Source organism: Amia ocellicauda, chromosome 3, assembly GCF_036373705.1.
Source record: "Amia ocellicauda isolate fAmiCal2 chromosome 3, fAmiCal2.hap1, whole genome shotgun sequence".
Classification (NCBI taxonomy): domain Eukaryota; kingdom Metazoa; phylum Chordata; class Actinopteri; order Amiiformes; family Amiidae; genus Amia; species Amia ocellicauda.
Window position 1 is genome coordinate 37,204,681 of NC_089852.1, and position 26,179 is coordinate 37,230,859.

Below are 26,179 nucleotides of genomic sequence, written 5' to 3' on the forward strand. Positions count from 1 at the left end.
GCAATATTATTGACATTTGGAGTATATAACAGCATCATATAAACACACTGAGCAATTTTGAGCAATTTAATATAAAACTGTAATGTTGGTGTTTGGCTTGTGAGCAATGTGAATGTGAATGTGTGTGGTAGAAATGGAAACCTGCGAATAACCACATAATGATTGAGTGGCAGCAGTCTGCTAAACTGCTGTACAGCTTATAACTGAGATCAGCATTCTCCATCAATGTAAAAATATAAAAATAATTTGCTGGGATAACATCATCTGAGCACCAACAGGCACAACAGGAAAATGGAACTGACTTCTTTAAAACACTATATGAAACCTCTCCTTGCAAAAAACAATTTTATTTTAACAATGTCTACTGAAAGAAAGGCACAGGGGAAGAATCTGAAAACAAAATACAGAGGTGAAAAGGAGTTAATGCTGCAACAAGATAAAATGTATTGCCACAAAAGAGAAAGATATATTACGGCATACCTGCCATCCTTTGAAGACCAAGACCAAAAAATCCCTTAAGAACTGCTGTCACTGTTCATTCCAACTTTATCTAAAGCATTCCTCTCACTCCCTTGCACAGAATGTGGAATCTGATACTATGCACCCTCCTTCTATGCATAAAAAATAACTACATCTGTTATAAAGCTGACTGCTGTAGTCTGGTATGTGCTGCTCATATCAGTATTATACCCAGTCACCCACTTTTAAAGTCCCACAGTACATTGTTTCTGTTTAGTTCAAACTGTTTTTCTCAGAGCCTTAGACTGAACACTATGTATATATAAATTAATGATTATAATTGAAGCAACCGCATTGTAATCTCACATGGAAGGTAATTTAGTGTCAGATTAAATGCTGACCTGTCAGCCTCCAATCCTGCATGGAAAATCAGTCATCTTGTTAACAAGCAAACGTGTTTCAAACGGCTCAGCTGGTTTCAATTTTTATCAATGCAGGTTGGGTGTAAAACAATATGACAAGTAACTTAGAGAGAGAGGAAAAAATGCAAGTTACATGTCTATCTCATTCACTCTACTTAAACACGTATGACCAGAAGTATAATTTGTAACTACAAGTGACTAATATATCTCAGGGGCAGTTTCAGTCTAGTAGGTTGATTGGCTCACTCTTCCAGTTCTAGAAACAGCCCTCTGTGATCAGCTTTCACAACAAATACAAATCACCTTCATGATGTCGTTTTAGGTTTTGAAAGAGAAACGCATTCTCACTTAATTTAAAGTTACATATAATCGCACAAGTAGCAGAGTAGCAAAGTACAGGCTTTGTTGTTTAATTTCCTAAGTAGCCGAGTCTTTATTTACCCTTTAAAACAAAAAATAATATTCCTATTGTCAGTGGAGTTTTATTTATTTTTGACCATTTCTTACTGCTGCCCATCTTATGTGGGTGGCAGTGAGGACTAGTGGTTAGGGCTCTGGACTCTGGCAGTGGAGGGTTGTAGTTCAATCCCCAGGTGGGGGCACACTGTTGTGATACCCTTGAGCAAGGTACCTTACCTAGATTGTTCCGGTAAATGGGTATGAATGTAAAATTAATGTGATATGTTGTCACCCTGGATAAGGGTGTCTGCCCTAGAAATTGGATAATAATAATTTCACATGAATTAACCAGTCTGAAACCATATTTACATAGATATTCATGCATGGAACATGGAAGTCTCCCCACTATATAAGGCTAAACATGTTTCAAATAATTGTCATGTGTGTTTTGTGATATATGACTTATGTTTATATATACTAATGTCTGTATTCTTATGTAAATGTGTGTTTGTTAGGCATTAAAGCTTACAGAACTGCTATTTTTTACAGATTGTTTCTTATATATACAGCACTGGAAAAAATTAAGAGACCACTTAACATTGATTTCTGAACTTGGAGTGGTCTCTTAATTTTTTCCAGAGCTGTATATCCACAGTATTAAAAAAAAAAAAACATGTAGACTCTGGGCATGGAATACATACACATGCTCCTAGATATGTAAAGAGGATAGCTGAAAACAGATAGCCCTACGTTTTACATACCATAAGCAGCTGAAGAAGAGGGAGTGTGTTCAAGTGTTTTAAAAAGCAGACATTTGCCCCAGCATTACTGAGATAAAGTGTGTGGCCCTGAACAAACTATCATGTTCTGACCTTTTACTCAAGTAGTATGTTCTATCTACACTATTTGTTTTTGTAAATGTGGTTGTGGAAGCTAGGAGTGTGGCTTCACTTCACAGCGATTTTGGAATGTGGTTAGTATTCCAGCTTCATAAATTCCATCTTTTCACTGTGATCTAAGCTATTTTTCTAAAAAGCTATGGCTTTACACAGTAAATACTAATGCAAAAGTCAACCACAACCTCTGATATTACTTCCAGGTTTTCAGTAGCCAATTTGCACAGGCGATTTTGCAGTTAGCTATGCTTTCCCCGAAGTTAGACAAAACCATCAAAGTGATTCAACCGAGATCTTGTTACTTCACTGTATCAATCATTGTCTACGTCTGGCATCAATACTTAAGAATGACTTTTAATAGACTATGTTTTATGCAGTGTAGTCACCATTTTTAGTGTGAAGAGAAGACAAACAGAAAAATTATAACCAGAATGTTTATCTGAATTCATAACATCACAATCACCTGATTACATATGCCAACATATGGAGGGATTTTCAATCTTTTTGTAGAAAACAAACAGATAGGGATTTCTTGCAAGATTAAAATATATATGATGTTTAATTAGTCTTGGGTACTATTTCCACTGTGATCAATTATCATAATAATAATAATAATAATAATAATAAGAAGAAGAAGAAGAAGAAGAAGAAGAAGAAGAAGAAGAAGAAGAAGAAGAAGAAGAAGAAGAAGAAGAAGAAGAACAACAACAACAACAACAATAATACAAGAACAAGACTCCCACTGTCCCTACTGCCAAATTCAATCATATATGTTTAAAAAGTACTGTCACATGCATAATATTTGACATGTCAGGAAGTATGTGCAATCTACACTTAATGTTATTATAGATGCTGGAAGTGTGGCTTCACAGTGATTTGGGAATGCGGTCAGTAGTCCAGCCTATACCCATAAATCTCCTTCTCCTGTCTGTGGGAAAGCTGTATTTAAAAACTCAAAAGAAGAAAATATGAATGCAAAAGTAAACCATGACTACTGATAATTTTGCAAATCAAATCAGGCAGTTTTGCAGTTCCCCAGAAATGCAGCAGCAGGAAGTTTTTTTTTATTATTTGGTTATGAGAAGAATTCAAGTCACTGTAATTACTGTGACATCACTGTGTTCTTCAGTGCAGCTTGGAAGACAGAGAAAATCCCACCTGTTTAGTTAACATATCTTTTCAGGATTAATATCATACATTTTATGTTATTTTAGAGTTTGTTTTTAAATGAAGAACTAACCTTCATAGTATTCAAGTCTATACATTTTTAATGCTAAAATAGTTTTCTCTATTGCACAGTATGTCTTGTAGTAAATATTTGATAGAGAAACAGAAGCAAACCTTTACTTCATGACTCAGTTGAGGGAGGTTAGATTTCGTCATGATTGTTCCAGACATCATTAAAGATTTTGTGTCTAAAACCCTTCAGGATTTATTTAGAAATTATGTATTGTTTTCTTGTGTGGGTTTCAGTTTCTCATATACACCAGGCTAAGATTCAAGAACATTTCAGATGCACATTCATATTTCATTCAAATTCATCTTATATCCTCTGGTGTGTATATCCAAATGTCACTTTTCATGATTGCTATTTGCAAAACTCCCTGTGCTCAGAATATATTTAAAGGGCAATTAATATCTCTTGACAACCATAAGCACAGTGTCATTATCAATCAGGGGTGGGGTTGTTACGCACTGATGTGTGGTTTAAACTATGAGGACATAAGCATAGCAATGTTGTGAAACGTTTTGAAACTGGAAATGCAGAATAGGGATGTGTGCCTATACATTAAGATACACACATCTAATTTATAATGTGTTTATGAGGGGGAAAAAACCTCTTCATGCTGTAGATTTTGCTTATTTTCTTCTCTTCTATATGTTTTCTTTTTTTTAATCACTGCAATATCTGAAAAAAGTATTGACATATAATTGATTTTGTATGGATCATTAGATTAATTTATGAAAGAATGGTACAGACCAGAAACTGTTTATTGGCCATTGGGGGCGGGGGGGCATGTAACTGGTCTGTGATGTAAGGATAAAAAAGTAGTGTCATATATTTAAATTAACTTACAGCACCATATTTACACATGATGCCACCGTCAAGTAAACGTGAAATATTTAAACTTTAAAAAGTGTTTTCCATTGAGTTAAATGTTTGTTTGTTTTAAAATCCGAAATAGTACGCTATATTCAAACTTTTCTTTCACAAGACTATCTGCGAAGTCTAATTAATCATTAAGTGATTTGCCAGAGCTGATAGGAGAGCCAATCAATCAATCAAGTTGACAGCCAATAAAGGGCGGGGATACCCATTATAGCACATCATTCTGTCACTCTTATTCAAACCCACTTCAGTGGGGGTGGGGTTTTACATAATACATACTTCAAGAAAACAAGACAAGTGAAAAAGTATTACCTAGTCGTATACTAGAAAAACATGATTCGGTATACTATCATATTCCTTCTATAGCGTCATAAGCCTGATTTGACGTCACCTTCGGAGTTGATTGCCATCTGTTTTTTGTATTGATTATAAATATATATATATATATATAGTTAATCAATTCATATATAAGACACTATATATGTATATTTTGTGACATTATTCAACACCTGGGGATAGACCTACTTATGCATTAACCAATGGGTGTATATTTATATCTTCTGATTCAATTTTCCTGACATTTGTCGCATTGATGAGCACAAATGAAATGTTAACAGAGCAACTCGTCCAGACTTCTAATATGAAGGACAGTCGCTGGCTATTTGAATGGGGCATCTGAGGAATGCTAATAAACTGCGTCTTGTATCTACATTAGGATCAAGGGTTTTCAGAGGTCGGGGAACTACAGTAAACACAAACATTGCGTGTCCATTTAACTATTAACTATTCCAATGGGGGTTTGTTTGTTAACAGCTGAGTGCTCCAGTTTCACAAAATGGTAATGGCAGCCTATTATATGTCAAGTGGAAAAAGCATTAGCAGGAGGAGAGAGCGAAATCGCAGGACAGCAGTTGGCGATTTGTTTGCGAGCGGACAGTGTTGCTTTAACCAAAATGTATCCGATAATGCGTCTGCATCTGCATCTGCACACATGACACAATGTCTTTAGCCTATGTGCCATAAAATATCTGTTCTGCCATCTGATGTTCAGTTAGGATTGTAGTGCACTCTGCATAGGCTGCAGTGCAAGGACAGACTACTGGCATTGCAGTAGCTGATTGATTAAGTTGTTGATTTGTTTATGTACAGTCACTTTTGTATTCATTCATCCATTGTGAGGTAAACAAAAAACAAAAAACAATACAGTGCATGAGAAGTTCATTTGCAGGGACTTGTGATACTGGTCCTTATAAAGCACCAGGAACTGCAGCAAATAGGCCACAAGGCAATCTAGAAACATGAAGCTTCAATTAAACTTAAAAAGATCAAATGGTGGGTCCCAACACATTTCTTAATTGAAATCCCCAGCTCTTCCCATGCTGCTCTGACAGGGAATTAGTCCATCCCGGCCCACCCAAGAGCCGCCCAGCGTCTGATCAGCTGCTCCCCGATTGGCTGAGCCTCTCCGAGCGATTCACACAGGGCTCGCTCTTTACCGAACTGGCTGCAGGGGCGACTCAGTGACCGCAGAGGCAGCGCAGTCCGTCCCGCAGCAGTCAGACCCGCATCTGCGGACTTCCCCGCACAGCGCAGCGCAGCGCGGCATTTGCACGGAGCCTTTCTCTTGATCTTCATCCAGGACGGTTTGCACACTCAGTCCGCTTCCAGGTGTTGACCGCCGCCGTGGGGCTCCGAGGCGAGGCGAGGCGAGGCGAGGCGCGCCGGGCTGCACCGGGACTGTGGACTGGGCGGTCGGCTGCTTGACACCAGCAAGGTACCATGCGTTGGATTTCGCTCCTGGATATGGTGGTGTTTTCCTTGACCATCTTTTCCCACCCCCTGGGGTCAGCCCAGGGGTTTGGGGACGAGGAAGAAGTACAGTGTGACCCCATCCGGATTTCCATGTGCCAGGATCTGGGATACAATGTTACAAAGATGCCCAACTTGGTGGGCAACGTGCTGCAGTCGGACGCGGAGCTCCAACTGACAACTTTTACCCCTCTTATCCAATACGGGTGTTCAAGCCAGCTTAAGGTGGGTGAGACCTCCGTTTCTTTGCGTTTTGACTTTATTCTGTATACAGTAAGTTTCATTGCTTGATGTTACTCCCTAGCGCAGCTGTTTACATGTATGCAGGTGTAAGATTGTTACGTGCATGCAGCCATACATGCATATTTATAATGTATATCTTATTATGGAGTGGGATTATTTCCCTAAAGCAGTTTATATTATCGTAATCCAAATCCAAAATTTGCATTTGTTGCACGTTCAGTGGATCCTGTATGCTGTCCACTTAAGATTGATTTATTGTAGAGGTGGGCCATCTCTTCATTTTAATATGTCATTTAATGCAGGTAAACCAGCTGTTTGTAGGTCCGGTGACTCCCATTGAATTCAGAGTTTAGTGAGTTCTTGCGATTGATCAGAAGCCACTGTTTCATGGCTGGATACAATGCACCAGTACGCTGCACACTGGAGCGCAGTGATCTCTGAAATACGTGCTTATCTGCTAAAATCAAATGCAGACGGATGCCTCACTCAGGTGGAATTGTGCTCTTTTTTCCGTTGGTTTGTTTCTTGCCATAAGATTAGATATGTTGAGATTACTATGTGTATTTTGCTTTCGTTTTCCACGAATCCAAACAATCCACTGGGAATGTGCCATACATCTGAAACCATGTAATATTGGGTGAAGCATGAAGTCTACAAGTTAAGTTAGGCGGTGCTCTTTCAGAGATTGTATGGTATATTGAATCTTGCACGTTGTTGAAAATGATCAGATCAGCTTTCATTCGAATTGCAGCCACTTTGTTTAATATTAGACTAGTTTTGCATGTGATGTAACCCATTTAACTAGATTTTCTTTTTGTTTTTACTTGCATCTTGCTTCCTAACCGTCTAATTTAGGCTCGTCTAGTTTCATGAGCAATAAACACAATTCTTTGAAAAACAAATTTTTGTATGAGAAGTTTAGTTTTGTGTGCTTTAAAGACGACCCTAAACACTCTAAAAAGTCACTTATATAAGTCAGTTTTTGCTTGAAAGTTATATAGTAATCCTCCTATACTTTTTGTTTTTGTTAATGAGTTTGAAACTCCTTTCCTTGTAACTGTGTGCACATGCTGTTTGTGTAGCCTACCATATCCCTGGTAGGATGGAGGAAAGTAACCACGTACAAAATTAATCTAAATGCATTTTTTTCCCTAATAAATTGTTTTAACAACATTTTCAAATGCCTTAACCAGTAACTGTGTGCTAAAAATACTATTTCATCTCACATTAAACTGAGAAAAGAAGTAAGCTTAATACACAATACATTTAGCTAAATTTAACAAATGTCTTTAGAATGATGTTGCATTACATGTTAAGAACTGCTGCTTTTAAAAGCTGACTCTCTCTCTCTCTCTCTCTCTCTCTCACCCCAGTTTTTTCTGTGCTCAGTCTATGTGCCCATGTGCACCGACAAGGTCAACATCCCTATCGGGCCCTGTGGCAGCATGTGCCTTTCAGTCAAGCGTAAATGTCTGCCTGTCTTGACGGAGTTTGGCTTTGTGTGGCCCGAGCCCCTCAACTGCAGCCTCTTCCCACCTCAGAACGACCAAAACCACATGTGCATGGAGGGGCCTGGAGACGAGGAGGCCCCGTACCACACCATCAAGACCTTGCAGCCCTTGGAGGAGGAATGCCATACCCGGGTGAAAAACTCTGACCAGTACATCTGGGTCAAAAGGAGTATGAACTGTGTCTTAAAGTGTGGCTATGATTCAGGTCTCTACGGAAGACCGGCCAAGGTGTTCACCGACATCTGGATGGCTGCCTGGGCCATCCTGTGCTTTGTGTCGACCACCTTCACCGTCCTCACTTTCCTCATCGACTCCTCTCGGTTCTCCTACCCGGAGCGGCCCATCATCTTTCTGAGCATGTGCTACAATATTTATAGCATTGCTTACATTGTGCGGCTGACGGTCGGGAGGGAGAGGATATCCTGTGATTTTGAGGAGGCAGCCGAGCCCGTGCTCATCCAAGAAGGGCTGAAAAACACCGGATGTGCCATCGTTTTCCTGCTCATGTACTTCTTTGGGATGGCCAGCTCCATCTGGTGGGTGATCCTGACGCTGACGTGGTTCCTGGCAGCGGGACTCAAGTGGGGGCACGAGGCCATCGAGATGCACAGTTCCTACTTTCATATTGCGGCCTGGGCCATCCCAGCCGTGAAGACCATTGTGATTTTAATCATGCGGCTAGTGGATGCCGATGACCTGACTGGCCTGTGCTACGTTGGGAACCAGCACATCGATGCCCTCACAGGGTTTGTGGTGGCGCCTTTGTTCACCTACCTGGTGATCGGGACCCTTTTCATAGCCGCCGGCTTAGTGGCTCTGTTCAAAATCCGGTCCAACCTGCAGAAGGATGGAACTAAAACGGACAAACTGGAACGGCTCATGGTCAAGATTGGCGTGTTTTCCGTGCTGTACACCGTGCCGGCCACCTGCGTCATAGCATGTTACTTCTACGAGATTTCCAATTGGAGTGATTTCAAGCACACGGCAGATCACTCCTACATGGCCGTGGAAATGTTGAAGATGTTCATGTCTCTGCTGGTAGGAATCACCTCGGGCATGTGGATCTGGTCTGCCAAGACCTTGCACACGTGGCAGAAATGCTCAAACAGGCTGGTGAGCTCTGGGAGGACAAAACGTGAGAAAAGGGCAGACGGCTGGATTAAGCCGGTAAAGGGAAATGAGACGGTGGTGTGAAGCCATGATGCCAGGGACAGCCTTTTTTGTATAGGGCTTGAAAAAGCAACCTCGTAACCTGAGTAGGTTAACTCGACATGGGTTGGCCCATTCAGTTGCTGGAAGAGGGAGACGCAGCAGAGGACTCTGAGCACAGACATAGCGCATCGTACAAGCTGCCGTAAAGAGCAGAGCAGTTGTCCATGAATGGTACCTTAACCGTAATCTTCAGTGGGTGTGATGGCTTGTGTCGCTTAACCAAAAACTGAGCTGATTTCACAGTGTGTCTTGATTTTTCCTTCATCACGTCAAAGTTAATGTAGCTGTGCATCATGCTGTGAAGGACTGGTGCAGTCCTATTTGCAAATGGCCATCAGAAGCTCGTTCAGGGTGTTTAACAGTGTATTGCTGTAACTGTAAATGCAGTTTATTTATGTAGCAGTTACAGTATTTGATATGCATTTACACAGAGTTTTTATTAGCCTGTTTTACACTGGACATTTAACAGTGTAGATGTTGTACAAAGGTATGGCATACATACACATTGAAGTGCACTATGGAAAGATTATTGTGAATCTTATTTCTACAGACTCTGGGTTTATGCCTCAGGCACAAGAAGATCTGGGTCAGTGACTGCTGCTTTATTATCTGTGGTATGTCTGAATTCTACTGCAGTATATTTACAGGTTTTATTCAATGAAATCTCCAAGAACAGGAATGGCCACTTTTTATTTCAAAGAATATGAGTATAACCAGCGTTACAAGGTGTTTTTAGATTTCTGAATTCAGCCTAGTTGTGCTTTTGGCAAATGTCCATTCAACTCCCCTTTTTTAAACTTTGTAGGATCTCCTGAATTATACCCATAGCTATTTCATATGTTTAAAGGTAGAATGTTTTACCCCCAAACTTTTTGATATAATTTATCTCTAGACCCCTCGATGGTGTCCTTGTCGTACTTTATAATGGTCGCACAATAATTTCTATTCTGGAAAAAGTTACTCCTCAGTATCTTTCTGAGCAATGTACTGACTCTATGCTGAAGGAATGTCTTCACTGGCACACTGGGTTAAAACACAAGCTGTGTATTATGTCAAACCAAAACTGCAACAGACAATGAAGGTTTTCAACCGAAACATGCGACCAAATTTAGAACTAGTAAAACTGTCCAGTAAAGAAGCCCTCTTGATGAACTTGTCAAAGCTGAATGCTGGGACACCATATCCATGTACAACACGTGTAGGGCCGTTTCCCACTTTCCCTTGAATGTACTTTTTTATTTTTATTTTATTTTTATATTTGTGGGGGAGAAAAAAAACATTTTCATCCGTTTTAAGGTGCAACAGAAAAAAATGGGTACTTACAACACCTAGCCAATTAAGCCAGGATAAAATGAAGTACTTTGAATATTTTTTTTAAACAACATGGTTTGTTATTAATGTATTTTTATATGTTTGTGTCTGTGTATGTATGTGTATTTATATATACATGTATATATAATCTTTGTAATTTTTTAAATTTAAATCTGCTTTTGTATCAGAAGACAAAATTAAACTTTTTGGTTTCTTACTGATTGTGTGGTCACTTGTGCTGCATTTGTGTTGTTTTCTTGTAACACTTGGTCATCATTCACTCTGAAAAGCTGTTCAACACACAGATCGCGTACTGATTTGTAATATAATATGTCCACAAATGGAACCTGTCAATTTTTAATACATATTTTTCCAATTGTCTTTGTATTATTATTATTATCAGATTTTACATTTGTACCCATTTATACAGCTGGGTATTTACTGGAGCCCCAACCACTTCTCCACAGTATTCTGCATTCTGCAAAGACACTTGAATCTTAAATAAGTTGTGTATGTGTGTGTGTGTGTGTGTGTGTGTGTGTGTGTGTATATATATATATATATATATATATATATATACACAATTTAAAATATGTATTTCAACTTTTGATATGGCAACTAGAGGATTCTGCAAGGACAGAACATGTCTTATGCTTTGTAGAAATCTCCCTCTTGAGGTAACCAGCAATTACTGCATCCCTCCCCCTTCAAAATAAGATACCCTATGGTGCCATCTTGAGGGAGATTTATATAACCACAAATGTATTGAAGAGTAAAAAGGAAAAAACATTTCGTCACATACTTTATTGGAAGCAGATGAAAGGATTACAGCACATTGTGTTATTTGTTAGTATAATTTAAATTTACAAAGAAAAATGTAAAGGAAAAAAATATATATTAAAAAAAACAACAGTAACTGAAAATCATAAATCACACAATATAAACACTTGTTTTAAATTAAACTGACCCTTTATATTTATCTGTTGCTTAAAAGTGCAAAAATGCTTAGTGAACATTAAAAAACTGCAATGTTGAAATATGATTCAAATCAGAAAATGTATCAACCTATCCTTCATAAGAATAACACAAATATTTCCAATGGGAAACAATTACAGTATGTACTTGTTAAATAACTGCACTTTTGAGAACTTTGGATTACAATTGATTAAATGCAAAGACACGTATGCTGACACTTCAAACAACAATGACTGTCAGAGGCAATTGTGCAAAATGTCTGACCGACTTAATTGAATGAATTAATTTACCAATCAAGTATGAGAAAATAAATAAAAAAAAAAATCAGAATTATTACATTCAGTTTTCTAGTAGCCTGATTCATGCCATCTGGATAGGGTTTGGAAAGTTTATTTTTTTGCTCCCTCTGTCAACCACATCGTGGTTCTGTTCCCCAGGATGTGTCCGTTTTCCAGAACCAGATATCACATTAAAAGTCAAGCACATGTTTGTCAGTTTCATTTCATGACGGGAGGATCTGCTTGACTCAGTATTTAAGCTGCCATAGGTAGAGAATTCTTCCAAAACTGACAAACATCTCATGAGTTAGCTGGTGTATTCACTTCACACATGTCATGCCTGTAATAAAGACCATAAATAAATAAATACATACATACATCATTTCATTCAATCACCCAGGTTAATTTTCTAGTTTGCATATGCATAGAACACAATACCCTAGATGGGTATTTCTAGCACAGCCTTTTCCGAGACCTTGCTTATATAAAAACAAGACAAGTTTCAGATATTCTCATACTAAAAAAATAATTGGAGTTAATCTTAAATGCTTTGAAATAAGCTGAGCGAGCAGGGAGAAATACTTCACTTTATATTTATATCAATAAATTCATACTTACTCTTGATGTTCCTCTGAAGTTGCTGAAAAAAGGGGGAAATTATATACATTTGAATCCGACACTGTGATGGAGCAAAGCCCTTACCCATATCACTGGGACTAAGATATTACATATTTGCTTTATTTTTTTCCTGTCTGAAAAGGGAAATGTAATTACCTGTTACACTGTATATCCCCCGTGCTGCTGGGGCTGGAAGGAGAGGAACAACACTTGGATTAACTGAAAAGCTGCCAGGGAAGTAAACGATTGGCAAATTCTGATACAATGTCTAGTGCCACCCAATCTATTCTGGATATGGTTAGTTACTGAAAAAATGCAAAACCCAAACCAAACACCTTTCTGTCTCTACTTTGTAAGATACTTATTAGCAACCATCTTTGTTTGGGGCAGAAAAGGTGAAAAGATATCCATCTTGGATAAGGCCATGATACATCTTTTCATTCCCCATATATATGGCACTGTAGGTGCCCCTCATAGTAATAGGCTCATGATAAAAACAAACTGAGTAAGTCTTACCTTTAATTTTCTTTATAAGAAGACAGAGCAATACAATGCTGATTAGGATTAATATCACTCCAAAAGCAATATTTTGGGTGGGGTCAAACTCTGCTGGTAGCTTTGGGTCTGGATTATCAACACCTGGAAACAAAACCAGAAACCAAAAAATAAGACTTCATATACACCTATATAGCTCAGAAAAGTTTGTTTCAGTAATAGTTCCAGCGCTCTGCTTTATTTGTCTGCGCATAAATGAAAAAAACAGAACCAAAAAGTTTGATTTCATAGGGCATTGCTGAGGGACCTCTTTTTTGACCAAGTAGCATGACAAGAGTCTTTTTCTTATTCCAAACTCAACTATAATTCTTCAATATCTTCAGCAGCTTTTGACTTTTAATTTTGTTATCAGAGTGAAGTCCTCGACGATCCGTGTCTGTTTCTGCACATCATCCCTACTTCTGAAGGACAAGGTCAGGAACACGCTGTATTGGCTGCTTGTTATGATAGTCCTAATGGATACTCACAAACTTCAATTTCTTTTGAAGTCTCCTCCCCCACAGAGCAGCTAACGTTGAAAGCTCCAGAGCTGTTCACGAAGATTGTGCTGGAAATATTAAAAAGCCCATTGCCTGGATCCTGCTCGGCGCTCTTGTTCACTTCTGTGATCCGTAAGGATATATTCAGCTCTTTGGTAAAATTCCACTTAACCATTTTTTGGGGGTAGCCACCTGATGAGAAACAGTGAATCTTAACTGTGCAGCTAGTGTCTGAGCTTCTCCCACTGTTGTTCCTCACCACGACCACTTTGGGTTGGCTGTAGTTACCTGTAGGGAGGCAGGGAAAGAGTGTTGTTGTTTGTGAAGTGTGTTTCACAGATTGGCCTCGGTTTGCACTGACAAATCTCTTATGGGTTTCTTTGAAATGTTCATGCCTGTGTTGGTTTTACGATTTTCAAGTCTTTTTTTTAATCCTAAGTGTCTGAATCAGTGAAAACCTTCACTTCACTTTAAATAGAGATTGGTTCCTAGAGCCCAGATATAACAGGTGAAAATCTGGGATGTTTATCCCAAGGGGCATAGTTGACTGATTGCTGCCTGGCATGGGTTGCAGGAAGTGAGTCAGTTCCAAATTGCTCAGTGGGCTAGAGAGCTCAGTCTATATTTTCTTGAATTGCCAAACAACAGCGACCTCTTCTGGCTTTCCCCATTGCCTGTGAGTGCAGCTTTAACAATGGGAGCAGCATTAATTGTCATTAAAACATGGTGCTATTTGTGCTGTGAACTCACAGTTGGAAATAGCCTGACTGCACATTTTAGAGCACCTTGAACCATTGTTGTGGTGAATGATGTAAACCAACAAGTAAAAAAGACATAAGTAAATAAATAGACATAAAATGATACTTACTCATTATTTTTAAATTAATATGTGATGTTTTTGTAAAGTTGTAATTTATAATGCATTCATATTTCCCTTCATCTGAAGTCCTTAAGTCCCATAGATCCACTGTTTTGTTTGTCTCGTTGACCATGGTCCGATTCTTGAACATTGTATGTATCGAATTTTCAACACTGTTGCTTTTATGGATGCCATTAACAAAGATAACGTTGTTATTATTATCGATCTTTTGCAGGTACAGGAATGTGAATTCGCTGTTGGGAGACTGGTTGTGGCAGGGCAGTTGAACATGTTGGCCAACATATCCTCTGATCTCAACTACGCCCTGAAAAACTTTAGAGAACATGATTTCAAAAGGTGAAAAGAGGAGCAAGCAAACTCAATGTACTACAAACAATGAATTTAAAATGCTTATATAAAAAATGTTAAGAAGGACACAACTAAATATATGTATTTACAGGATTACTATGCCAATGCCGCTAACAGTGTTATTTTGTCCCACTGTAGTGTGATCGGGCAACAGTGTCTGTGAAGATAATTATGAGCCAGTAAATATGAAGCACATTTTTCATAACAAAGCTTGAGATGGGAAAATTAGCACTTTAATAATTACTCTTAACATGGGCCTCTGCTTGTGTTTGAGCAGGGCAGAGGGTGGGCAGGGGCGGGTGATTAGTCATTCAAAAGATGTCGTTCTTAAAATGAAACTAAATCAGGACTCTGTTTACTCTGTGAATGATCTTTATCAGGACTTTATCATCACTGGAGGGAGGGAAACTGGCCTTCACTGCTTGCCTAGTTCCCTCTTTCACTTCACTTTTCAAAGTACGTCACTGAACCATTTTGGCACCGACAGAAGGAACATAACCTAAATAACATAAATAAGCTGTATTAAGTTACACAATGTGACGCCGGATAGCATTCAAGTGACGATATATATAAAGCATCATAAAATCTCATGCTTGGTTTAAAAAAATGATACTGGAGAAGACATTATCTGGTTAAGTGGTATAGCAAAGAGAACACTAAGCATGGGAAAGTACCTTTTAAAGTAAACTAGAACTGGTTAGTTTGAATGAATTGTTGCCTTACCTGCACTCACTGAGTGCAACAGCGTATACAGGTAGATGAGTGTACTCCTAGAAAAACAAAAGCAGACTAATGGTTAGTTTTGATCAGTAAAACACCCCCAAAATGTCACTCTTGAGACTACTTGTAGGTCCTATGATTTATCTTTTCGTCACTGGCCCTACCTTACGTGAAATCCCCATCTACAGAAAAACATCGTAATGTTCTGCTTGCTTCTCGACATGTTTGCTACATACTTATTATTTAACAGTATTGTAAGTGTTCATTTCTGTGTCTGTAGCCTCCTCTGTGATTTTGCGTCATTGTGTAAGTAATTGCAATCTTAAATCACTCTACATGATATTATTATATCATTATATAATATACTTTATACTGGAGAAATCTAGGTACAGTACCTTGCTCAAGGGTACAACAGGAACCCACAACACTCCCAAACAAATAAAAACGAACACACATGGTAGTAAATAATGTAACAGAAGGACGGCCTTAAATTCATGATAAATTAAAGGGTATATATTTATTTTCCAACTAACTATTGTTTTACCTTAATCAGTTAATCTATAAAAGAAAGTCTATCTCAGACATAGTTTCTATACTTAAATCCGCCTCACGCCTGCAGCAGTGCACACAGCATGATTTGTTTGCACTGTGGCAAAGTAATTTCTCTTTAAAACATCTTTAATACTGCGTCATAGTTTTACTTATTGATATTGATATGGACATTATCTTGCACTCTCATTAAATGGAATAATACAACATGATGAGATCTTTATGTTAAAAGCTTGAGTTGTATGAATGAATAGAACAGCTAAGTTTAAAATAATAGTTTAACCTCAGTTTAAATAGAAGTGTAGGATCTCTTGTTCCCATAATAACAATGTTTAAAAATTATTTAGTTTACTTACACAACTAAAAATTGAGAAACAGGTCCGGAACCCTGGAATGAATGAACAAACCATAAAAAAAGATAAGTTCATGTATTTATTGTCTTCATTACTAAAAATAAAGAAAATTTAAATAAGTCCAGATGTGGGAAATCCCATTTGTGTATTTGAAACCAAAACGGCTGAAAGAGCTGTGACAACTCAGTCTTTCTGTTGTCTTGATATAGATATAGATATAGATATAGATATAGATATAGATATAGATATAAGTTATCAAGTGTTCCTCATCCATTTTGTTGAATTTAAATATTATCATCACTATTAATATTATTATTAACATCAAACCTTATTCTTGGGAGGGTGGAAGCAACGCTACAGTGTCTAATTGATTAGTCCATTGGCTTCAGCAATTTGGTTAGCTTATGTGATCACTTATGTGTAAACATTTTGCATAACCACTCATAATGAGGAATTACTGTGCCAGTAAACGAATTGCCATCCATTACTGTAATACTATCGACTACCTCAATCCTGTAGCATTAATATACACTTAAAAGATTAGATAATCTTACAATAACTGATAAGATACATATATTTTGACCTTCATAATATTGATATTGAGCAGTTATCCTCATCCAACCTGTACCTTTGTTATTTGTATGCTTTAAATATGGCAACAAGAGTCTTAATTCCGAGTAATAATACAATTTCTAATGAAAAACAGCTACTTACTTTTGTGAAGGCCATTTCACTTCTTTAATCTTCCTTTTGTACTCAATACTTTTGTCATTTCATTGGCTACCTCAGACACTTAAAGATAACATCCCAAAACTGAGTCTGGAGCGATCTTGAAGCATGTGTTTTCTCATTCAGAGTTTATCTGAAAATGAACTGATGTGGGGCTTTCTCGGTTACGTGTAGGAAGTGAGACAATGCAGTCTGAGCTTTCAGTTTTTACACAGGGCAGGGATGAGTCTTTCGCTTAATCTGGACTTGGTGTGCAATGTCTTCTGAAACTCAAAATCGAAGTCTTCTTTCCTGATGAAAACGTTTCCTTCGTCATAATAAACCTGTAGGAATAGATGTAACACATTTGTTATGAAATTGTTTAAATATATGTGCAAGTACTGATAGTTTATAATTGAAGTATAAAACAGCAAAGTATTAGCATTTCAACAAAATCTGAGGTGCTCTATCTGTCTTACTTAATTATATTAGCATTAATAACACATTCTATTATCCACATAGTATACCAAACAGTATATACATACCATGTACTGTGTCCACAGCCTTCATTAGTAAATTGTGTGACCTGCTGGTTTTGTTGTCTGGGATCTGTGTGACATTGCCACCATACCTGGTCAAATTACTGACAAAACGTTTCAGTGCAGGGTGTCTGCTGGCTCGGACTGTTCACAAATACTATGTCCTGGGGTTTATCACACCAATCTCAGTCATGTGATTTCTCATGACTCTCTAGCTCATCGTCAATAAACAAAGAACTTCATTCAGAAAAGGGGAATCCCCCTTTAGTGTAATCATTTGTATTCAGCATTATAATTTATTATATTTGTTATACAATCAACTGGCACACATTTTAATTCAAACAATAAAATGACATTAAAATGGTATCACTGATGACATTTGATTGATACCCACTTCATTTTAAACTTAAAATCCATTGGATTCCATCAGAAAAAAAGGGGATTCACAATGTAGTCTTCTGGGAATTTACTTTTGATGATTCCTGTAATTCATAACATACATTAAGAAAACAATGACAAAAAATAGTTTGGCTTATTTTTTAATTTTATTTTTAAATAAACACACAGGTAAAATAGAAAATTGGACTGTGAATGGGCTGATGATAGATGTGTCAGTATCTCTTTGAGCTCTGAGGATGCATGACTGTGTACACCTCCCTCATCAAGATCACCCCAGAAGGGAACTGTGTTGAAACATGTAGATGGAGGAACATCAAAGATTTATAGCCACCCATTGAATATTGAATATTAACTCAGGAAAGGAAATGTGAACAGAAAAGAAATGCCATCAGAAGGGTTATATTTAAAATAGTTTAAATTTGCATAATGCTCTTTAGTCACTATAGTTTAACTCCAATACATACTTATAATACAAAATGCAAAAGAAAGAGTTGAAGTGGCATGAATTGAAAAATAAATCTCACACGGATACTGTATGTCAATTTAAATTTTATTACATTCAGTTTATGCCTGTTTAACAAAGAATAGGTGGATATGATTTGTCATAACTTTTCAAATGTCAGATAGGTGTGTATCACAACTGGGAACATTTTGGGTTTTCCTCACTGACAAGTATAGCAGTATAGCTCAACTCAGGATGAGTTCGATTTCACGAACAGGATTGCAAAGTAACCTTTCACAGGTGTTATTTAAAAAAATCCCTAATTTAAAAGACAGATGACACCTTTTTTTAAAACTAATCGCAGGTATATTCAAAACGTTACAAGTTATGCATTTCAATCTCAAATAACATGGAACGTCTTGTAATATTTTGCCAGTTTGCTTGATATGTCTATTTTTATTATCCTCTCTTTATATTCCAACAGTCTGGCACAAAATGGGGCAACATGCAAAATCTTACTTGAATAAAATTAAGAATGAATAAACTGATGCATCTGAAAACTGATTCACACTTTTAAAGGAGAAAGTAATAAAATACGTCGTGCTATAATTTTACTGTAATCATCTCTCAACAGATTATACCTACTTATTAGCTATCACAGAAACACATTCTGTCATACAATTTCCGCAATGTATCCACCATCATCAGAAAATATAATGTAATTCGATGAGAAAGAAGAACCAAATCATGGCTTTGTGCTTATTAATCTTTTTCCCAGTTGTATTAGGGTAAAATGGTTTACGTATTACACAGCTCAGCCTAGGTGTATGTATGCCGTTCCACAAACTAGACTGCAACAATAACATTTCTTGGCAGGGAGAAAGGAACAAACACGATCAGAATCATGAAAGCATGTGAACAATCCTTGTTTTCTTTTTCAGTCAGCAATAAGACTTCTGGTAACCATCAGCTCAGAAAAGGAAACATCATGCCAGGCTGCTGCTGACAGATGATATGAGACTCAAGTGTGGTTAGGGTCATTGGAGAACCCAAAAGGAGAGCAGCAGAAACTTTAACCACGGTGTGTCTTCTGGTACCACTGTGCTTCTCTAATCGTTGGCACCTAGTAGTATAAACAAACAAAATTCTTCTGGAAATCCCTCTCTTAGGAAGTGAAGATATCTTAGCCTTAAGTCAAATAATGTGTAGGAGTTTGCTTAGGTCACAACAGTAGTTTAAATTAAATGTTCATTTACAGTAAACTAAAGTCTACAACAGAAACCCAAAACATGCAGGAAACACTTTTTTAAAATTTAAGGGCTTTCCACTGTGCTTGGCTGTAGGATTTGGCATCCTTGCTTTAAAACACTTTTACTTTTTTACAAACATGCAACAGTAAATAATCTAGCAATCTCTAACAAATATTGGCTGTATATAATATACAATCTCAGACACCTATTACTACAAAAGTTGCATTGAATAGGCATGTCTTTCCCATAACGTCAGACACAACAGGACACATTTAGCGACACGAAGGTTAATTGTCTGCCAAAAAAAAATCCAGGATACTGATAATTATCAGTACACACCCACTTAATAATTAATTATTGAAAATACAATAATGCCCCGTTTCCAGCTGCGGACACTTAAGTAGGTGTTTCCACTGGCTTGATATTTTTAATAACCCTCCCATATATATATATACAGCCCTGACCCATCGAGGCATGGACTCCACTAGACCTCTGAAGGTGTGCTGTGGTATCTGGTACCAAGATGTTAGCAGCAGATCCTTTAAGTCCTGTAAGTTGCGAGGTGGGGCCTCCATGGATCAGACTTGTTTGTCCAGCACATCCCACAGATGCTCGATTGGATTGAGATCTGGGGAATTTGGAGGCCAAGTCAACACCTTGAACTTGTGATTCATCAGATCAGGCCACCTTCTTCCATTGCTCTGTGGTCCAGTTCTGATGCTCATGTACCCATTGTAGTGGACAGTGGTCAGCATGGGCACCCTGACTGGTCTGCGGCTACGCAGCCCCATACGCAACAAACTGCGATGCACTGTGTGTTCTGACACCTTTATATCAGAACCAGCATTCACTTTTTCAGCAATTTGAGCTACAGTAGCTCGTCTGCCTTCGCTTCCCACGTGCATCAATGAGCCTTGGCCGCCCATGACCCTGTCGCAGGTTCACTGCTTTTCCTTCCTTGGACCACTTTTGATAGGTACTGACCACTGCAGACTGGGAACACCCCACAAGAGCTGCAGTTTTGGAGATGCTCTGACCCAGTCGTATAGCCATCACAATTTGACCCTTGTCAAAGTCGCTCAGATCCTTACGCTTGCCCATTTGTCCTGCAACTTTGAGGACAAAATGTTCACTTGCTGCCTAATACACTCACGTAAAGGATTATTAGGAACACCTGTTCAATTTCTCATTAATGCAATTATCTAACCAACCAATCACATGGCAGTTGCTTCAATGCATTTAGGGGTGTGGTCCTGGTCAAGACAATCTCCTGAACTCCAAACTGAATGTCTGAATGGGAAAGAAAGGTGATTTAAGCAATTTTGAGCGTGGCATGGTTGTTGGTGCCAGACGGGCCGGTCTGAGTATTTCACAATCTGCTCAGTTACTGGGATTTTCACGCACAACCATTTCTAGGGTTTACAAAGAATGGTGTGAAAAGGGAAAAACATCCAGTATGCAGCAGTCCTGTGGGCGAAAATGCCTTGTTGATGCTAGAGGTCAGAGGAGAATGGGCCGACTGATTCAAGCTGATAGAAGAGCAACTTTGACTGAAATAACCACTCGTTACAACCGAGGTATGCAGCAAAGCATTTGTGAAGCCACAACACGTACAACCTTGAGGCGGATGGGCTACAACAGCAGAAGACCCCACCGGGTACCACTCATCTCCACTACAAATAGGAACAAGAGGCTACAATTTGCACAAGCTCACCAAAATTGGACAGTTGAAGACTGGAAAAATGTTGCCTGGTCTGATGAGTCTCGATTTCTGTTGAGACATTCAGATGGAGTCAGAATTTGGCGTAAACAGAATGAGAACATGGATCCATCATGCCTTGTTACCACTGTGCAGGCTGGTGGTGGTGGTGTAATGGTGTGGGGGATGTTTTCTTGGCACACTTTAGGCCCCTTAGTGCCAATTGGGCATCGTTTAAATGCCACGGCCTACCTGAGCATTGTTTCTGACCATGTCCATCCCTTTATGACCACCATGTACCCATCCTCTGATGGCTACTTCCAGCAGGATAATGCACCATGTCACAAAGGTCGAATCATTTCAAATTGGTTTCTTGAACATGACAATGAGTTCACTGTACTAAACTGGCCCCCACAGTCACCAGATCTCAACCCAATAGAGCATCTTTGGGATGTGGTGGAACGGGAGCTTCGTGCCCTGGATGTGCATCCCACAAATCTCCATCAATTGCAAGATGCTATCCTATCAATATGGGCCAACATTTCTAAAGAATGCTTTCAGCACCTTGTTGAATCAATGCCACGTAGAATTAAGGCAGTTCTGAAGGCGAAAGGGGGTCAAACACATTATTAGTATGGTGTTCCTAATAATCCTTTAGATGAGTGTATATCCCACCCACTGACAGGTGACATGGTGACGAGATTATCAATGTTATTCACTTCACCTGTCAGTGGTCATAATGTTATGGCTGATCGGTCTATATATACAATAGCATTTTTGCCCTTTTGCTATGAGGATTCACCAGCACGAAACAAATAATAGGTGCTTTTACACTGCAATTTCTGATCCGTACCTCTGAAATGGCAGTGTAAATGCTCGGTGATCGGATCAAATGTTCCTCTCAGGGAGATGGTACAGATCCGGATCAAATGCATCGGTAGCATTTGATCCTGGCAGTGTAAACGCTCGACTGCCTCCAGTCCCAGCATGCACTGCGGCGGCGTGTTTTAGAGACAGGGGGCAGACAAACAGCCTTCACATCAGTGGAGCAGATAGACCACATTCCTACTTCCTATATTATACATAATATATTTTTAACATTAATACTAAGTGGCTTTCTATTTTGTGTTAACAAAAACATATATATAATTGTATTTTAATTTAAAATGCATACATGTGCAATATATACATGTGCATGCGAGGACCCCTGTGGCAGATGAGAGTTGATCCTGATCAAATGGCAGTGTAAATGCAACATCACTGTACCTGATGCATTTGATCTGAATCAAAAATGGCCGTGTAAAAGCGCCCAATGAGAGAGAGTCGTAGTTTTCGGAAACAGGTTTAGTTTACAGAACAACAGCTTTTTAACGCACTGAACAGTCTCTCTTACTTTCTTCTCTACTTCTGCCCCGTAGGATATTGGGCACTGCATTTATGCCATTGCACCCTGTGACCAGCTCCCCCAATCACTGTGGCCCCCCTGTTTCCATGCAGGGTAAACCCTCCTTGAACTGTCCACGGACTGAAGCCCACACAATTTACCAAACAATACAACAATGACAAACATCAAACACAAAGTGCCCCACCCCCCAACACATAGAACTGACTGACACTCAGTGCAGATCAATACAACCCCCTCCCACCGAGGAAGCACAAAAACAAAATCTTAACAGTCTTAAGGAACTTTCACACCAAACGCGACCCATGACCCTGGAAGCCCTCACAATTTCCCTCTAACTTACAACACAAACAAGACCAAGGGGGCAGTTAACATGTTATGCTTGTGTACAGTAAGCAGGATTAGTGAGTGGCAATCCCAGAAGGAGCTATATATAGATCCACTGCTGGATGAAGGCCTCCCCATGATGTTTCCACTCGATCTATAGCTTCTCTTTTCCAAGCAACGCCTGCAAAGTTTATTTTTATCATTCACATTCTTTTTGTGGTTGTCTTCTAGGTCTTTTTTAATTGAGTGGGATCTAATTGAGAACTTCCCTTGTTCATGTTTGAGCTGTACTTGCATGTCTGACCTTTTGCCATTTGAACATTTTCACTCTTTCAATTATGTCACATATTTTCATTTGTTCTCTCCATTAATTTATTTTACTATCTACTCTAATTCTTCCATCTACATCTTTCCATGCTTCTTTGTGGCGTCCACAGTTGCTGTAACATTTTAATGTTTAATGACATGGTTTCAGAGCGATAAGTACTGTATGCACTGGGGGTATGCATTGTTCAAATACTTTTTTCTTCAAGCAAGCAAGTAAGTAATGAAGTAAGTTAGTTAGTTAGTTAGTTAGTTTAACCACCTGTTAGTTAAATAATTAGTAGCCCAAACTCTGGACCGTACAATCTAGCATTTCTCAGTGTTTTCATACTTCCAACAAACATGGCAACGTGTAACATGTAACCTTTATCCCGACACTCTTTTCAGAATTCTTCCTTAGGTCTATTTTTTTAATTTGTAAGTGCTGTGCAGCACTGGAGAGCAGGCAGCTCGGGGCTTCTCCCTTGCTACACAACAGCAACCAATCCCTGGGTAGGCGTTTACTAGGGTGACTCTGGTGCTAGTGCTACTGAAACTTTACCGTTTGCATGATAGAATACCATTGGGAAAAAGGGGGGAATGCTTGGCTGGATGATGTGTCATTGAAAATGTGTTGTTGTGGTTATGCCAAACTCCCAGGGGGCACGCGTTGGACATCATTTGGTGATACTAAAATAAAGAAGAAAAGTAAAACATCACAGCTATGTATTTAAGCATTATTGGGTGTTTTTAAGGGGAATTCCCTTACAGCTGTCAGTGCAGAAAGGATTAAGCTTAAGCCAAGTCTGCATTTTAAAAGAGGAACTTCACTTGAAAACACTGAAGAACATGTATGAACTATTTAAAAAAATGTATCTTCTGAAAAGTTTTAAATTCTTGTATGAAAACAAATGAGTGATACTAAAAAGGTGTTAATTACTGTAATTTGTTCTTTTCTAGAGCTGCCATTTTTAGTTTCACACACTAGTAACAAAGTGTGAGATAATTTTTTTATGATCTCGGCAGTAGCACAAAAAAACAGGCAGTTGTTTGGGAAATAAAATAAAACATATACACCTCTACCTTGACATAATGCGGTCCTTGGGAGTCAAAAACCCTTCCCATGTTAATTGCCATTCACATTGAACACAGCTCAAATGCCGCGTGCAATTTGTTTCTAGTGTACCAAGGCAGTTTTTCACTGGATGGTTGGATTAACCTGTAAAATGTCTATTATTATTTAACTCTGAAATGTTTTACTTGGTAATCAATAATGTTCAAATAAAATACTTAAGAACATAAGAAAGTTTACAAAGGAGAGTATGGTATTCGACCCATCATGCTCATTTGGTCTCCATTAATAACTAAGTGATCAAGGATCCTATCCAGTATATTTTTAAATGTTCCCAAATTTTCAGCTTCAACCACATCACTAGGGAGCTTTTTCCAGATTGTGACGCCTCTCTGTGTGAAGAAGTGTCTCCTGTTTTCCGTCTTGAATGCCTTGAAGCCCAATTTCCATTTGTGTCCCCGGGTGCGTGTGTCCCTGCTGATCTGGAAAAGCTCCTCTGGTTTGATGTGGTCGATGCCTTTCATGATTTCGAAGACTTGAATCAAGTCCCCACGTAGTCTCCTCTGTTCCAGGGTGAAAAGGTTCAGTTCCTCAGTCTCTCAGTAGGACATTCCCTTCAGACCTGGAATAAGTCTGGTTGCTTAATTACTTAATATTACATTGATGCCACAGAATGCAATCATGTGCTTTGGCCTGCAACGAAACGGCTTTGCAATGCAATCCTGAAACTTCCAGCTTTGATACATTGCTAATAATCTTGACAAAGGTCACACATTACATATTCATTGACCTTGGGTTCTGGGTTCTAATTCATAATCTCTGGACCAGATCTCTTATTAGCTGTGCATTGTAAAAACACACGTGTCTTCAAGTACATGTTGTTTAGGAATGTTGCACAGTGACTACCAAGAAGCCCGTCATGCATACATGGTTGAAGGATAACCCCAAATGCCAACATCAGATTTTTCAAAACTATTGCATTTACACAGAACTGTTAGGGAGTTTACCATTCAAAATAGATTTTAAATGTCAAAGAACAAATAAGTAACCATATTTACTGAATCACCCAGACTTTTACTTCTCCTTTTGAGTTAGAAAGTGACATACTGGTAATCCACCCTTCTCTGGAGAAGAAAAAATGATTCTCGTAAAGCCCTTGGAAACAGGCAAGAAAAAAACAAAAACATTTAAAAAGCACATTATGTGTGTGTGTGTGTGTGTACTGAAAAAGCTTTGTGGCTGCACTCTGCGAGGGACACTGTGTAGGCTAAACACTTGTTCCTCATTCCAAAAACCTCAAACAAAAATGTCGACATGGTTATAGTGGGTCCACCCATATTCTGGGTCCACAGTAATGTTAATAGTATGATCTCATTCACACCTAGAATATATTGTGCAATATTACTGCAACTGAACTACGCTGAACGTATATGCAAATATGTATGTATTATGTATAACACCATCTCGTGTAAACACATCAAACACAATTATAATCAGAGCAATGACTGCAGGCTAAATTTAAAAATCAAACGGGAACTGCACATTGCTGTCACAATCTGCGCAGCCAGCATATTTGCAGCAGTGGCTTAGGCTGTGCCTGCTCAAAAAACAAACACAAATAAAACCAATCCAAACAACACCAAGGAAGTGCAGGCTGTTATACATTGTAATTGTTAAAATTGTCAGTGAATATAAATAAATGAAATACTTTATTACATATGACAGTTCTGTTAACTTTGAAGTCTGCATTTCTGAATGATTGGGTCCTTTCTCTGTTTAGTACGCTGTGTAGTGACTTTTTCTTACGTAGACTGTAGCCATTCACTGTGAGCTACGCAGTAAATGGACACTAGGTGCTCTGTGAATGGCAGTAAGTAAGAGGTGTTGCACTGGTAACAACGAAAGCTTGTG

The 26,179-nt window shown here is 38.6% G+C and overlaps 2 protein-coding genes across 2 annotated transcripts; one reads left to right on the forward strand and one right to left on the reverse strand.

Moving 5' to 3' along the window:
* Window positions 1–5,773: 5,773 nt before the first annotated feature.
* fzd4 (frizzled class receptor 4) lies at window positions 5,774–10,593 on the forward strand. Its single transcript, XM_066699284.1, has 2 exons — window positions 5,774–6,320; window positions 7,712–10,593. The coding sequence occupies exons 1-2, from the start codon at window positions 6,066–6,068 to the stop codon at window positions 9,041–9,043; spliced, it is 1,587 nt and encodes a 528-aa protein (XP_066555381.1). The 5' UTR covers window positions 5,774–6,065; the 3' UTR covers window positions 9,044–10,593.
* Window positions 10,594–11,161: 568 nt separating this feature from the next.
* LOC136746657 (T-lymphocyte activation antigen CD80) lies at window positions 11,162–17,513 on the reverse strand. Its single transcript, XM_066699285.1, has 10 exons — window positions 17,381–17,513; window positions 16,842–17,179; window positions 16,131–16,162; window positions 15,229–15,275; window positions 14,146–14,469; window positions 13,266–13,565; window positions 12,760–12,882; window positions 12,400–12,432; window positions 12,244–12,265; window positions 11,162–11,965 (listed from the first exon to the last, which is right to left on the reverse strand). The coding sequence occupies exons 2-10, from the start codon at window positions 16,854–16,856 to the stop codon at window positions 11,926–11,928; spliced, it is 936 nt and encodes a 311-aa protein (XP_066555382.1). The 5' UTR covers window positions 16,857–17,179; window positions 17,381–17,513; the 3' UTR covers window positions 11,162–11,925.
* Between the last annotated feature and the right edge of the window lie 8,666 nt (window positions 17,514–26,179).

Bases quoted from the DNA above. Each gene is read 5' to 3' on its own strand.
- fzd4 (XM_066699284.1), top strand. From the start codon at position 6,066: ATGCGTTGGATTTCGCTCCTGGATATGGTGGTGTTTTCCTTGACCATC. The intron at 6,321-7,711 runs GTGGGTGAGACC...CTCTCACCCCAG, and splicing joins GGTGTTCAAGCCAGCTTAAG to TTTTTTCTGTGCTCAGTCTA.
- LOC136746657 (XM_066699285.1), bottom strand. The intron at 15,276-16,130 runs GTAAGTAAACTA...TTGTTTTTCTAG, and splicing joins GTTTCTCAATTTTTAGTTGT to GAGTACACTCATCTACCTGT. The intron at 12,433-12,759 runs GTAAGACTTACT...CTCTCCTTCCAG, and splicing joins TCTTATAAAGAAAATTAAAG to CCCCAGCAGCACGGGGGATA.